We start from the raw sequence: 16547 nt of genomic DNA on the forward strand, positions 1-16547 counted from the left end.
TTGATGCAGAGCTTTGGTGTTTTCTCTGCCGTTGCTTCCCTCCACTACAAGACAAACTGTGACCTAGGAACCCTAGGGTCCTATGGGCGGGGAGCGAACCAGCATACTCCGCCTATGATGAGGGGCTGACAAGTGGTCCCCAAAGAATCTTGCTTCTGGATTTACCCAACTGTCTCAGGACCCCAAATAGCTTCTTTGGGGACTCCTCCCTGTGAACGTGTCCTCATCTCTGCAGCCAAGTTGTTCCATGGCAGAAAAGAAAGACGCCAGGGAATTCCTCCTTCCAACTCCTTCCAACTCCTGCCCTCGCTCTGTAACTTCCACCACAAAATGATCTTCATCCATCCTTTACCTCCCCACCCCCCAACAAAAGCTATGACAAACCTAGACAGTTTATTCAAAAGCAAAGACATCACTTTGCAGACAAAGGTCCGTAGAGTCAAAGCTATGGTTTTTCCCGTGTTCATGTATGGATGTGAGAGTTGGACCATAAAGAAGGCTGAGCGCTGAAGAACTGACGCTTCGAAACTGTGGTGCTGGAGAAAACTTGAGAGTCCCTGGGACTTCAAGGAGATCAAACCAGCCAATCCTAAAGGAAATCAACCCTGAATATTCATTGGGAGGACTGATGATCGAGCTCCAATACTTTGGCTACTTGATGTGAAGAGCCGACTCATTGGAAAAGACCCTGATGCTGGGAAAGATTGAGGGCAGGAGGAGTAGGGGATGACAGAGGATGAGATGGCTGGATGGCATCACCGACTCAATGGACATGAGTTTGAGCAAGCTCTGGGAGTTGGTGATGGACAGGGAAGCCTGGAGTGCTGCAGTCCATGGGGTCGCAAAGGGTCGGACACGACTTAGAGATTGAACAACAATCTCCCCCCACCTCACCCCCCGCACACAAGGGGAGCAACTCCACACTGCAGAGCACCAGACAGCGAATCTGGAAGTGATGGGGGAAACCTGCTTTAGACAGACGCGCTTCCTGCGAGGCTCCAGGCGCTGCTCGGCTGGCCTCCCCTCGCTTCGCCTCCCTCCGCCGGGGTCGGCGGGCGGGGCTGCCGTGACTCCGCCCCGCGCGGTCCCTTTCTCCCGCCCCCCGGCCCGGCGGCGACTAGACCCCCGGGCGGGCGGGCCCCCGGCCGCACGCTCCTGAGCCCCGAGCTGCAGTGGGGCCACCGCGGCACCAGGCAGAGCCCTGCGGGTGCCTGCGCCCCGCAGCGGGGCGGCCGCCTGGGCCGGCTCAGCGCGGGCCCGGGGCCCTCCATGCTGCGGGCCCCGGGGCTGCGGAGCCGGCCGGGTGGCTCCTGCGATGGCGACGGAAGCGGAGGCGGCGGCGAGAGGTGAGGTTGCGGGCGGGGGGCTCCGGCTGCGGGAGCGGCCGGTGCGCGAGGCCAGGTGGGCGCACTTTGCCGGGGGCTCTCCTCCGACCCTGCATCACCTCGGCGGGCTCGGGGGCCGAGGTCGTCCCTTGCGGCACAGGTGCGGCTCGGCGCCCCAGCATCCTTGCCCGGAGCGGGGGGTGGGGCGTGACGCCCGCGATCGCCGCCGGCTTTCGAACTGCCCGCAGCCCTATTTCGGGGCCCCGGGTCGGACGTTTCAGCGAAGATGAGCTGGCGAGGGGCCGTCCACCCAGCGACCGCGAGTAACCTCCCCCAGCCTACCTCTGGGCGCCCACTTCTCAGTCGGCAAGGACTGCTGCGCAGACTTCTTAGATTTCGTTTTTCCCCTTTATAAACCATTTGCCGTTAGTCGTTGAAGGAACTCGGGCTCTGCGATCCTATCCCCTCTGAACTGGAAATTCTCACTTCTATGCGCTTCTTTAAAACCTGCCCAAGCGGTGGATCCGGCAGGCGAGCGCGGGGAGGCAGGTCCCCCACATTTCTTACTCTTGAAAACCACAGATTGCACCGCGACAGCCCTCTGTCAGCGAGAGGCGGCTCTTGTGCCATTTCAGCACTAGGAAAGTCATCCGTGGAATTTGTTTCGTTTTATATTATTTTGGAGTTTTTGTGAATTGAGTTGGAAGCGTTGCTACGTCTTTTTCCTCTCTTTGGTGTCTCAGACGACATTCTCTGGTCTCTCCCATATGACTACTCATAAATATGGACTGATCATAAAATGTTTGTTACTTAAGACGAACAGGAGGCAGGGAAAAAAAAACATGTAAATAACTAAAAGACCGGCAGAGAGAAGTTCAGGGAAGCAGTTTATTAAATCTCCACTTTGCTTTTAGAATATTGTGATGCGTTTAGATTCTTCTGGGAAATACAGCAATGAGAAGAGGTCTTTTGAAAATCTGATAAGGGAGTTAGATCATGGGGAGGTTTCTGAAATTCTGTCATTTGAATATTTGAAATCTTTCTGGTCTGTATGAAGAGGTGAGAAGGCACTAGTTTGATAAGAGAAGGCAGTATTCATCATTTTAAGCCCAGAAATCCTGTTTTGGCTGTGACTGAACTCTGCCCTTTACTATGTCACCTGGGTTAAGTTACTTAGCTTTAGTCTCTTCGTGTGTAAAGTGGGGATAATTTAGTATCTGTCTTATAGGATTGTTAGGATTAAATGAGATGTAAATATATATATATTTTTTCATTTGAATATGCTTTTATTACTGATAAAATTTAGCGTAGAGGTTACAAGAGTCGTTTTGGACAAAAGTTTTGCTTTAAGTTTTTGTAATAGTTTCAGCTCCTTGTTATTCACCATTTCTCCCTAAAAAGTCTTGTGCACATTTGTTTCTCTGCTTCCCCGCTGCACCCGCCCCCACACCCCCACCCCGGCCCCAAGAAGAGCCTGGAGAGAAGCACTAGTGTTTCACATTACTGTGATTTTGATTGATTTTTACCTCCCTTTTTCCTTCCTCTTTTTTCTCCCAGCATTTACTGTCCTATGTTGGGCCATTGATGTCTGCGGACACTGGGTGTCTAGACAAATGCCCACCCTCCCTGGAATCTGCGTCCTTGTTTCTGATACCCTATTTAAGCTCTAGGCAGGGGATAGCTGTTAATGACAAGCTTTGGCACAAATGATGATGTCTCACCCAGTGTTTCTGAAACAGCTGTCCTCTCCCTCCTCATCCCAGATGGTTCTTCCTCCTGCCATAGTTGTGGTTCTTTCCTTTAATCCAGAAGTCTGAGAGTCTGTTTTACCTGCCCCTCTTCTATGCCCCCTAGGGTGACTACACAGACCTTAATTCTGTCCCACCTTCTCTACACTGCCATTGCTGGAGGTCACACTCTGCTGCTGCTGCTGCTAAGTCACGTCAGTCATGTCCGGCTCTGTGTGACCCCATAGACGGCAGCCCACCAGGGTCCTCTGATCACACCTTATTTGGATGGCTGCTTCACTTCTTGCCTTTGACTGGGCCTCCTGAGCACCCACCTTCTGTCCTGGCACCGGGGCACTATCCTATCCCTCCTTTGATAGGATCTTCAGTAGCGCTCCATTCCTATGTGAAAAAAGTTCAAGGTTCTCAACCCACCATTCAAGTCTTTCGGGCATCTGACCAGCCTTTGCAGCCTCATCCTGAGTTCTACTTCTTCATCTTCCTGAGCTCCCTGTCTCCAAGCCTCTGTTCCTGTTTGAGAGCTCCTTGGACCGTGGCCTCTTTGCCTTGGCTCTGTAGTCTCCTCTGCCCCAAGCACCCTTCTTTTTGCAACTGGCCCTCATGACCAATATACCCCTCTCCTTCACCAGGCTAACTAATTTTCTTGAAGATGTTTTTAAAGATATGCTATCCTTTAGGAGGGCTTCCCTTTTAGCTCAGTTGGTAAAGAATCTGCCTGCAGTGCAGGAGGCCCGGATTCGATCCCCTGGAGAAGGAAATGGCAACCCACTCCAGTATCCTTGCCTGGAAAATCTCATGGACAGAGGAGCCTGGTGGGCTACAGTCCATGGGGTCGCAAAGAGTAGGGCACCACTGAGCGACTAACAGAATACTATCCTTTAGGAAACCTCTTAACACCCTCCTCTATTAGCCAGAATATAGTTGAGGTGGCTTTAGAGAGACTTCAACAGGAATTTTTCTATGTACATGAAAGTCTAACTAGAGAGTAGATGGCTCGCTCTATGACGTTATCCAGGGGCTGTGTTCCTTCTTTGTTTTTTAAAAAATTTTACTGGAATATAGTTGCTTTACAATGCTGTTCGTTTCTGCTGTGCAGCAAAAGTGAATCAGTTATACATGAATCAGTGATACATGTATGCATGTATCCACTCTTTTTTAGATTTCCTTCCCATTTAGGTCACCACGGAGCACAGAGTCGTTTCCTGTGCTGGGTAGCAGGTTCTCATTAGTTATCTGTTTTACACATAGTAGTGTATATATGTTGATCCCAGTCTCCCAAATACATTCCACTCCCCTTTGGGCTTCCCAGGTGGCGCTAGTGGTAAAGTATCCACGTGTCAGTGCAGGAGACATCAGAGATGTGAGTTCCATCCCTGGGTCAGGAAGATTCCCTGGAGAAGGGCATGGCAGGCCACTCCAGTACACTTCCCTGGAGAATCACGTGGACAGAGGAGCCTGGTGGGCTACAGTCCATGGGGTCCCGAAGAGTCAGACATGACTGAAGCAACTCAGCACACACCCCTTTGGTAACCATAAGTTTGTTCTCTATATCTGTGACTCTTTCCTTTGCAAAGAAGTTCATCTGAGATATTATATATATATATATATATATAAAGTGCTTAGCGCAGTTCTTGGGAAATAGTAAGTACTCCATAAATGTTAGCTTAATATAGTTGTTATTCATTTACAGTTTCAATTTGCTTCCTGAAAGTAATGAATCTCGTGTCTATTAAGAAAGTATTGTTGCACTCAAGTGTGTTGTTGCACTCAAGTTAAAATTGGCCAAATATTTGGGCTTTTCTGGAAAAGGGGGGCATGAAAATACACCTGCTAATTCAAAATATGGCTTACACCAGGTAAGTCTCTATGACAAGTTTTTGGAGAAAGAGTTTATTGCTGTTTAGCTGCATACCAGATGTTAACTTGGGGATGATCAAAATTAATCTTTTTTTGATAACAGGAACAAAGTCTCCATGGGGCCTCAGAGGGCCAGCGTTTATTGAGCTCCTATTATGTGCCAGGCATTTCTTGGCCTCATACCAGCCCTGTGATGTGGGTGATACTATCTCCCTTTCATCGATGAGGTGAAAAAACTGAAGCTGTAGCCAGAAATTGATAAACAAACCTGAAGTTAAACTCTGTGACTCCTGGCTGGGTTCCTCTTCTTTCTTTCCTGTCTGCTTGGATGGTTAATGGGCAGTGTGCTCACTGCCAGACACTCTCTTTGTCTAAAGAGGGAGAATTATTGTTGCAACTTCTCCCATTCCTGGAGGAAAAAACCAAAACAGGTCTCTATATCAGAATCCAGGGCCACAGGTTTTTTCCCCCTGGCACAAAATCCCTCCAGATTCCTTTTTCCTAGGCAGACTGACATTCAAGCCTTCACAATAAAATGAAAATCAGGGAATTCTCCGATGGCCCAGTGGTTAGTAGTTAGGGCTCTGCTTCCACTTCAGGGGGCTTGGGTTCAATCCCTGGTCTGGGAACTAAGAGCCCACATGCCATGCAGTGCAGCCCAAAGGAAAAAAAAAAAATCTAATAGTGGTGATATGGAAAAAAATCCCCATGGTTTGATTACACTGCTGAAAAAATTGAGGGAGCTGGTTTTGAAGATGGCCGCCAAAAATCAGCTGGTACATAACATGATTGCCTGCTCACTTGTTTTTGATGGGTTGATGGTAAACAGCAAGATTAAGCAAGCTGCCATGCCAAGTGACTGGCACCCTCTGGTAAGTGATTCCAGACTCCTTGGAGTTAGGGAGCAGGCATTCTCGGGAGAGCAGCACCTGTCCCAGGGCTGACTGCCAGACTTGGTCTTGGGGCTAGGCATCCAAGGGGCAACTTTCTCACCTTCGCTTCCCCCACTTTTTACCATCCCCTGTTTTCACCTGTGATGTTATCATACCCAGCTCTTTTGAGGGGGTAGTTCTGCAATTACGTAGTGGCTTAAATTCATTTTTGTGGCTCATATCGAAAGTCACGTCCCAGCCCACTGTGCATAAGCTGCTCTTCTTGTCCTAGTCCTTCAGTCGGATGTGCGTTACTCAAGATAAACCAAGATGGGCTAAAAATGACTTTTGACATGTTTTAGGGGGAGGAAAGTGAGAGGAAAAGAGAGAAAGGTGGAGGAGTGGGAGAGGAGGGTTGGAGTAAAGACAGAGGAGGAGAGAGGGAAGGAGCTGTGGAGAAACGTTGAAGACAAGGATGGAGGGGGTGGAGAAGGGGGTGGAGAGGAAAGGAACTGAACCCGGTGGGTAGGGGGAGGGCTGAGGAGAAATGGAGGTGAGGAGAGATGCAGGGGAGAAGGAAGGGTAGGGACTGCCACCCATCAGAGTTTGACTCCAGGAAAAAAAGAAATGTTTAAAGTACATGGGAAAGCCAAAATATTAGTAAACAGTGGTTTCAGTACACTTTTTTCCTTGTGGAAAGACTTCTCGATTCTGAAAAGCATGATCTGGACTTCCCTCGTGGTACAGTGGATAAGAATCCGCCTGCCAATGCAGGAGACATGGGTTCAATCCCTGGTCTGAGAAGATTCCACTTGCCGCAGAGCAATCAAAGCCTCTGAGCCACAGCTACCGAGCCTGAGCTCTCGGGCTCATGGGCCACAACTACTGAAGCCTGTGCACCCTAGAGCCTGTGCTCTGCAACAAGGAAAGTTTCCACAGTGAGAAACGCACACATCACAATGAAGAGTAGCCCCCGTGCTCCACGACTAGAAAAAGCCCAGACAAAACAACAAAGAACCATCAGCACAGACAAAAAAAAAAAAAAAAATAGAAAAAGAAAAAGCATGATCTCTTTCTGTGTGGTGAACATTAATTAAAGCATCCTTTTGAAATCTCTTCCTTTGTATAATGTTCAGGATGTCTTAAACAAGATAATAAGATGTCATTCGATAGCCCTAATCTCAGTTGCCTGGAGCTGAAGACCTCGGTGCCTGCATCCAGGTGGTTAGTCAGTATCAGTACCAGCAGGGACTCAGAGAGCCAGCAAGAGCCAAGTGTCTCATCTACCCAGCCCCCAAATTTTAAACATAAAATACTTTGAAACTAATTAAAATATTTAAATCAGTCTAGGTATATAATAGTAAAATTCTCATTTGAAAATACTTAATTGTTGGTGGGCATGATAGGAAATTTGTCATTTATCTAAGTAGATTTCTGGGATTTCATTTCTCTAGTCTTTAATCTTATGATTTAAATCTCTAGATAGTATCTTTACAGAGAGCAAGAAGCAAAAAAGACTGGAGGAAAAGGAAATATAGAGAGAATCCTTCTTCCACTCAACCTGGTTTGCATTACAGTGACGTGAAGGTGAAAGTTGTTCAGTCCTGTCCAACTCTTTGCGACCCCATGGACTGTACAGTCCATGGAATTCTCCAGGCCAGAATACTGGAGTGGGTAGCCATTCCTAGCCGTTCCCTTCTCCACAGGATCTTCCCAACCCAGGTCTCCTACATTGCAGGCAGATTCTTAACCAGCTGGTAAAGCCCAGGTTTGCATTATAAGAGATTTACAATTGCTGGTCAAGATGATTGCCGTAAAACAGCAATTCCCAATACATTCAAAATATTTCACTTACAATATTTTATTGAATTTTTTAAATGCTATTTTTAAATTAACTTTATTTATTTATTTATTGGCCGTACTGCACAGCATGTGAGATCTTTCTTCCTGGATGAGGGATTGAACTCAGGCCCCCTACAGTGCAAGCCCAGAGTCTTAACCACTGGGCCACAAGGGAAGTCCTGTTAATTTTTTTACTTAGATAAGAAATACACTTTACCCTCTGTTCCAGGCAGAGCACAGAGGGAGTGGAGGACCATCCACTGGCTTTCTTTCTCAGCACATCACCACTGCTTCTCCTTTACATGTCCTAGACTCAGTTATGTGAGGGAGCCTGCCTTCCCCGGTATGGTCCAGGCCTCTCCTCAGGCCGTGGGCTGCTGCTAGACTGCCCTGTCCTCCCTCCAGATGGGCCTGTAGGGTCTCCTGTAGTTTTGAAGGCCGAGCTCAGGTGTCACTGTTTTTCCTATACCCCTGGACCAGAAGAGCTGGTGCAGGAAAACAGCATGAACTTTGGAGTCAGGCCAGTGGGAGTATGTGTGTGTGCGTGCTCAGTCATGTCCAACTCTTTGCAACCCATGGACTGTAGCCCACCAGGCTCTTCTGTCTGTGGAATTTTCCAGGCAAGAATACTGGAGTGGGTTTCCATTGCCTACTCCAGGAGTGGGAGTGTGGGTGCCAGTTAATATACTAGCTCTGTGACCTTGACCAAATTATTTAACTTCTCTGAGCCCCAGTTTCCTCATCTATAACATGCGGGTAAAAAATTACCTAACTTGAAGAGTCGTGTGTCAGTTAAATGAGATGATTCCAAGCTAGTGAAATCTGACCTTCAACAGATGAGTTTTCTTCTCCTCATGAACCCTTCCCAGAACTTCTCCTACCCGCTGATGGAAATGATTCTCCCCTTCTATTTCTCCCTTTCTATTTCACTGTAGTTTTTGGCGTGCCTACGAGAACCCTGTGCCCACTTGCCATGGCTTGTTTAGGTACGTATCTTAGCTCCATCCTTGGGTTGCACATCCCTAAGAGAGCAGGGTTGGACCTGGCTCATCTTTACAGTCTTCACGTCCTTGCACTTATTAAGTACCTAACCAAGCTTTTTGATTGTAAGTGACTGTTGGTTTGAGGTGCTGACAGGGCTGGTTTATTCATAAAGCATATTGCTGTTCTAGGCAAACAGAGATGAAGAAACGGATGAGACAAGCAGAAGGATTAAAGAGCTTATAAAAGGAGAGATGAAAAACAGCCAAAATATGTGTTGTTAAGGCAGAACCTAGCACAATCTATGGTTTAACTGCTAGGAGTGAGCCTCCCCACCCACATTTGGGAAGAATTATATCTAGTTTGTGGGGGAGTTGGCTTTCAGAGAAGGCGTCAAGTTTAATATTGAAGGGTAGATAACTTGTGGAGGCAGCAAAGAGGGTCATCCACAACAGAGATTAGACGTGTATGTGGAAAATCGTCAGTGATGTGCTTGGAAGAACTGGTGCTGGTCTGGCTGGGAAAAGTGGGACAGGAAGAACTGACCTGTCTTTGCCTTGTTAACGTCGCCCAGCAATGCCTTCCCATCCTGTGATGCGGCAGGACAGCTAATGTGGAAAACCTGAGTTACAGGCTCTGGAAAGAAAGAGCCGTGCATCTTCTTTTTGGTCCCTGCCAGCAAGAGACCAGTTGTATCACCCTGAAAGGTTACTTGTGGAGTATTTCTGACCAGAAAGAAGAACATTAGAGGTCCTGGTTCCTGCCAGATGATTAGTTATACGGTCTTAGCTTTCCCTCCAGGTGCATCTGGGCCACTACTTTCACCCATCCTCTCTTCCCTGAAAAAAGGTAGCTGCTTCTATCTTTAAATCCATTTCACATTCTTTCTTGTTAAAAGCATCACTAGTGCTGTCTCATTTATTCCTGTTGCAGCCTGCTGGGAAGCAGGTTTCTGGACTTCCATCCTCTGTCCAGCGTCATGGCCACTGACGTCCTCCTCTTATGGACACGTGCTCTAGACCTCCTTGCAGACCCTTCCTATGCAGCCCCAGGGTGCAGGACTGAACAGAACTATCAGCCTTGACGTCCAAAACAAGCAGTGAAAGTTTATAAACCAAAAGGACTCCATTGCCGTGCACATCTGAACACATTCCTAAAAGAACACTCCTGCAAACGCCTGTGTGTGATAACATCAGAAGATGTCCTTTGTTGATTCAGACTCAGTGAAGAGAATCTCTGGCATAGAAGTTACACAAAAGCAGAAACACTTATGTACATCAAAATACCTCTTTATCTTTTCTTCTTCAGAGAGGAGAAGAGAGGGAGAAGAGATTGTTGTTGAGCCTGGATAGTACCAAGGTATAGGCATTTTATAGACAGATTGTAAAAAAGAGATGAGTATACCATGGGCAGAATTGAAATTGAACACTTTACAGAGTAGGGATCAATATATATTTAAATGAATAGAAGATTGTGATGATTAATAATTGTTTTGTCAAAATCTAGAGAACAGTTTTGATTGAAAAATTGAACACAGTTGCCGGCTTTATGTTTAGTTCTCTCCTCAACCTCCTGGGTAGAGAACTGGATTTCCTCTCTGACTTATGTGGTACCCAAAGGTAGACCATGCTCACACTATCGTGAAGACAATATGGCCTTCCAGGAAGGCCATCTCTCTTCTCTAATGAGTCATCCAGGCAACAACACTGACCTTGAAAAGAGAGACCAAACCCAATTTCCCTTGCATCCTGGGATTAGTGGCTTCTTTAGGACAATTGTCTTTTCTTTACCTTTCAACTTGAGTTCAACTAGCACTTTTGGCCCATCAGTTTCTTTCAGGAGTAACCATTGCTACTTCTGGAACGTGTGGGTCACAAACCATGCAGCCTGATCTTAGAAGAACATTGGAATTCACACCTCGTCTTTTAGAAGACATCTAGGACAAATTGTTTATCAAGAGATTTTAAAGTAATTTTTTGTTAGCTGTTTGTTTAGGAAGAGACTGAAGACAGCTTTGGATTCTGATCATCATTGTAACTATGGTATGTTAATGCATAAACAATATTAAAGTCATTAATGTCATGTTGGGTTTTATTACTTTAAAAACTCACACTGTATTTCAGTTTTTAGGGCCTTAGCATTTTCTTATTGCAAAGTCAGTGCTTCTTCTTTCACCCCCTTTTAAAGGGTCTTTCTTCTTTCTAGAGTAATCACCACTAGGTGGAAAGATACATAAATATTTTTGTGAACACTGATGAATTCTTTTTCTCAGAGTTAACTGAAAGTGTCTTATTTTGTTGATACGTTAGAGGTAAGGAACCATGATATCTTTTGTAGGTTTTGTATCGAATCTGACATATCAAGTCATGCCTGACTAGTATTGATCATGACGATAGTCTATATCATGTTTTCTGTTTACTCATAACCTGCAAGAATTGTATTTGCCTGTGTAACAGTGATGCGTGTATAGCTCATCAAAATTGTTTCTGTGCTTTTTGGAGAAACTTGCCAATGTTGAAAATGCTGAACCCTGCATTCTCCTTATTCTTGAGGATCAATCAGTCCTGGACCGAGTTAGGGGAGTTTTCTGTTTCAGTGTGGAACAAATTCTGATGAACTGCTTTTTCTTGCTCTTGCCCATCCCTGGATTAGGTTATAATGCCTATGAAAGGTTGGCCTTTTCTGGAATAGTCATCATCAGGGAAGCATTCTTAGGTGCTTATATCACTCTGATTACATTCTGCACCATGGTTTCCCATGACTCTGATTTCCTTATAGTCATCATGGGTGTTTTTGTTCCCTCTTTGCCCCATTTCAAAAGCTTAGCATGGATGATTCTCACCTTTTGGTTCTTCTAAATAGTTAATAATTCTTAACATTTACTATGTGCTAGTTGTCTAAATGCTTTGCATGGTATAATTCACAAATCTTCAGCAAATCTATAAAGTAGGTACTATTATTGTTTCATGTTTCTTTTTTAAAAATTATTTTTAATTGGAAGATAACTGCTTTGTGTTATTGTGTTGTTTCTTCCATACATCAGCATGCATCAGCTACAGGTATGCATATGCTTCCTCCCTCTTAAACCTTCCTCCCACCTCCCACCTCATCCCACCCCTCTGTTGTCGCAGAGTACCATAATTGACTTCCCTGCGTCATATAGCAAATTCCCACTGGCCATCTATTTTACACATGGTTATGTACATATTTCTTTTTTTTTTTGGCCACACAGCATGGCATGTAGGACCTTAGTTTCCGAAGCTGGGATGGAACCGGTGCCCCTTGCATTGGAAGCATGGAGTCATAACCCTCGGGCTGTCAAGGAAGTCCCTGTTGCATATTTCTCATGAAGAAATTGAGACAGAGATTTTAAGTACATTCCCCAAGGTAAAGTTTCCTTAGTGAGTAGCTGAGCCAGGATTAGAACCCAAACAGACTGGCCTCCAGAGCTTTTATCCTTGTCTGCCATGCCTGCTAGACCTCTGGGAAGGTGGAAGTGAACCTGTTAGTCGCTCAGTCATGTCCAATTTTGTGTGAGCCCATGGATTGTAGCCAACCAGGCTCCTCTGTCCATGGAATTCTCCAGGCAAGATACTGGAGTGGATTGCCATTACTTCCTCCCGACCCAGGGACTGAACCGAGTCTCCTGCACTGCAGGTAGATTCTTCAGCGTCTGTCACCAGGGAAGCCCATAGACCTCTGGAGGAGGGGCCATCTCTGTGCTGTGCTGTTGTCTAAAATTGAACTTCTGTGAAGAGGGGGTGTGGAATATTTACCTTTTTTGGCTTTGAGAAAATCTGAGCTCTCTCACCTTATAATTGTGTCATCTTTGGCTCGTGTATCAGTCAGGGTTCAACCAGAGGAGCAGAACCAATAGGGGATATGTATAGTGAGAGATTTATTACAAGGAATTGGCTTATGCAAATGCGAGGTCAGGCCACAGCACTGGAGTTCGTAGGGCCGGCCATCAGGAAAGGCAGGCTGGAGCTTTCAGGCACAGGCTGAAGCAGCTGTCCTTAGGCGGAGTTTCTTCTTCTTCAGGGAAACCTGGTGGGGAAGAATTCACCAGGAATGCAGGATACCCACGTTCAACCCCTGGATCTGGAAGATCCCTGGAGAAAAGAATGGCAAGCTACTCCAGTATTCTTACCTGGAGAATTCCATGGACAGAGAAGCCTGGCGGGCTACAGTCCATGGGGTGTCAAAGAGATGGACACAGCTTAGTGACTGACACTTTCACTTTTGCTTTCACTGTCAGCTGTTTTTAAGGCTTTCAACTGATTAAATCAGGTCCACCCAGGTTGTCTAGGCTAACTCTAGATCAGGGGTCCCTAACCCCTGGGCTGTGGACCGGTACTGGTTCGAGGTCTGTTAGGAACCAGGCCTCACAGCAGAAGGTGAGCTAGGGTGAGCAAGTGAAGCTTCACCTGCTGCTCCCATCAATCACATTACTGCCTAAACCGTGAAACTGGTCCCTCATGTCAGAAAGGCTCTACTCAAAAGGGACTACTGCTCTAGATAACCCTAGCCCTGACTCTAACCCTGACCCTAATCTAGGACAGTTTCCCCTCTTAAGGACAACTGGTAATGGAATTTAATCACAGCTACAAAAGACAGCAACACTTAGATTTATATCTAACTGACTGAGGACTGTAGCCAGCCAGGTTGACACAAAGACCATCACAGCAAGTGACTTCACTTCTGTGAACCTGTTTCCTCATGTGGTAAACCATCACCATAGGGCTGTTATGAGGACTGTACAAAATTAGCATAAAAAGATTACTGCCTGGTATGGGAGGATTCAGTGCAAGATTATTAATTGATGGTGGTGGTGGAAATGGGGGCGGTGACAGTAGCAGCCCCTGTGGTCTTACCTATGGTAGTGACTTCATCCCCTTTTGTCTCCCCTGTTCATTCTGGTTCACTGCAGTGGTTGCTGCCTGATTGACCTTCCTGCCTAAAATCTCTTCTTATCCATCTTTGTTTTTTTCTTTAAGACCATATTGGAGGCTTAAAGTAACTCTCTATTCCCCATCTTTGAAAAAATGTCTCCCTGACATCCAGACCCACTGTGTTTATAGCGTTCCTCAATATTTCGGTGCAATGGTGTAACTCCCCTTGCTTGCTTAAAGTTTGTGGGAGGGAGAACTTCCTTTCCCAGTGGCACTGAATGTTTTTTTTTTTTTTTTTAATTTCTGCAATGATTGAGTGGGAAATGAATGAGAACTGTTTCTCCAAAAGAGGCTATTGTATTTAAGTACTGTTTTGTTTTTTTAATTAATTAATGTATTTATTTTGGCAGTGCTGGGTCTTCGTTGCTGTGCTCTGGCCTTCTCTAGTCATGGAGATGGTGTGGTGCGTGGGCTTCTCATTGCAGTGGCTTCTTTTGTTGTAGAGCACAGGCTCTAGAGCATGCAGGCTTCCATAGTTGTGGCTCACAGTCTTAGCTGCCCCAGGACATGTGGAATCCTCCCTGACTAGGAACTGAACCCATGTCCCCTGCATCAGCAGGCGGGTTCTTAACCACTGGGCCAGGAAAGTCCCTGTTTCTGTCTCGTTTGTTGAAACTGTAGTGTAACACACAGCTGGGCGTCTTATTTCTGAACCTCAGTTTCCTCCACTGTAAGGTGAATGAATTGGACAGGATGGTTTCTTTTGTTCCTTTTCCCTCCTCTTAACCTTTTATTACAAGTTAAGAAAATCAGATCTATCTATATTTTAGGGTTTTCTCCAAATATTTTATAACTATTTTTATCTTTTTGAACAAAAAGTTTCTTTCCCCCCAGATCAAAAGAGAACATTAAAAGGCAGTCCTTTGTTATAGTTGAATCAGATAGTACATAAAGAATTAGCCAAAAGAATTTTCCACTTCTCCACTCCATCAGATGAGAAACAACACATTAATGAATGAACTTAGGAACTGTGAAAGTCTATAGGAATAACATCTTTGGCACTGAATGTCATCCAGAAAGTGAGTGGGCTGCATACCTTAACACTTTAAGATCATGTACCAGATTTTAGTCACTGAAATTCATAAATGATACCTTTTCCCAATAGTTTGTCCTTTCCTCCATTTCACTGCACGACCAGCTGCACTCGAGCTGGGTAATACCAGTAGAACCCCAGGATACACAGGAGGATTGATTAAATTTCCGATTCCGTGAGGAAGAAGTCTCTGATCACCATGTATTCCCAGCCTCTAGAGCATGGTGTCCGCTTTGTAGTAGCTTGATGAATATGTACTGATGGCATGATATGCAAATGTCTTGGGATCACAGCTGACAGGTTCTGCTCATCAGGTGACTAGCCCAATAGGGACTAGACTAGCTCTTCTCCTTCCATACTCTTTCTACCTGTTGTACCTAGTGTGCTGCAAACTGGGGAACTGGTTTTTGGGTTCATTCTAAGGTTTGGAAGCTCCAAAGTTTCTATCCCTCTGTATCCTGCTTCTCCCATTCACACCCATGCAGTTGGTTTGTGTTCCACCCTGAACACTGCACCCTCATGATCAGATATGGAGAACCTTGCAGGAAATCCAAGACACCTTCTTATTGTAAAGCCATTTTTAGTACCTAGTCTGATGGGAATGCTGTAAGCAAATCCACATCTCACCTCACACGTGCTCTGGAATATAAATGCCTTTTGTGCAGAGCAGGTCTGGGAGAGCCTCAGTCCCTCCTTCCTAGTAGGAGGCATTTGTCATGTAGGAAACCAGATTCCCCTCTGGCCCATTTTGAGCCAGGAGGCTCAAGATAGCCCATGCAATGAACACAACTTAATCCCCACACTCCCTGACACCCTTGCATTGCTCACTATCCTACTCCCAGACTGCTTCTCCACCCCAAAATGGATCCTTTCTCCTACTTGCTGAGTGATTGTCCGAGCCCACTATGACATTCCTATCTCTTCCATACTGTCAGCCTTGTGCTCACCTCTGTGACTCTGACTTGGGTTTCACTTTGCCTACGCTGTATTTGGTCACAGTGAGTAACTCCCTCCTCTCCCCCTCCCCTTTTCTTGTTCAACACACTAGCCAGACATTTGGTTTGAAAATGTAAATGTCATGCTGGTCACTTTTGCAGATGGCATATTTTGAGGAGGCTTAGTCAATCTGGTAGATAGAATCTGAATCCAAAAAGATGTTGATAGGGTGATATCAAAGAAGATGAAACTTAACAACCAAAAAAAGGGCCAGCATCTAAGTGTAAAACAAAATGCACATCTTTGAAATGATAAAGATGTGACTTAACAATAGCCTGTAGAAAAGACAAGTTTAGGTTTGTTTACTCCAAAAAGCCCCTGTTGGGAGTCAGGAGGCCCCTCTTACATCAAAGTGTGGCTGTATGATAAAGGGCAAGGAACTGAATCAACTATGAGACTCTGTTTCTTTCTTGGAAAAAGGGGGAGCTATACTGGATCATCTCTCATGTCAGTTACAGTTCTAAAATTACATAAACAAATGAATCAACAGTTTAAAGTGAAGGCCCAATATGTAAGCTAAAAGCTAATGCAGTCTTATAAATAGTGAGAGTATAATCAGAACCTTATTCCTCAAAGTTCTGTTCTCCTCTCTGTGGACTAGACAGCTCTTGGATATTGAATACCAATCACACCACACGTCAAAGTATTTTTAACCAAAGTATATTCAGAAGAGAGCTAGCTAGTGATAAGGCAACCTATGGGTAATGTTTGAAAGAATCACATGGTTTGGTTTAGATGAGAGAAGGATTTAGGACAAAAGTGTGAATATTATGGTTGGCCATTAAAGCTTGAAGAGTTCTATGCTCTATACACTTGGAGAAGGAAATGGCAAGCCACCCCGGTATTCTTGCCTGGAGAATCCCATGGGCAGAGAAGCCTGGCAGATTACAGCCTTGTGTCCATGGGGTCGCAAGACTTGGACATGACTTAGTGATTAAAGC

At 45.6% G+C, this 16547-nt stretch overlaps 1 protein-coding gene across 1 annotated transcript in view; it reads left to right on the top strand.

The window, feature by feature from the left end:
* The first annotated feature begins 1307 nt into the window (after positions 1-1307).
* Positions 1308-16547, top strand: part of BMAL2 (basic helix-loop-helix ARNT like 2) — a 104018-nt gene continuing 88778 nt past the window's right edge. The window contains exon 1 of the mRNA XM_061125176.1: positions 1308-1346. Coding sequence (XP_060981159.1) covers positions 1316-1346 — 31 coding nt within the window. The 5' untranslated portion in view covers positions 1308-1315. The remainder of the gene's footprint in view (positions 1347-16547) is intronic.

This window comes from Dama dama, chromosome 22, assembly GCF_033118175.1.
Source record: "Dama dama isolate Ldn47 chromosome 22, ASM3311817v1, whole genome shotgun sequence".
NCBI lineage: Eukaryota > Metazoa > Chordata > Mammalia > Artiodactyla > Cervidae > Dama > Dama dama.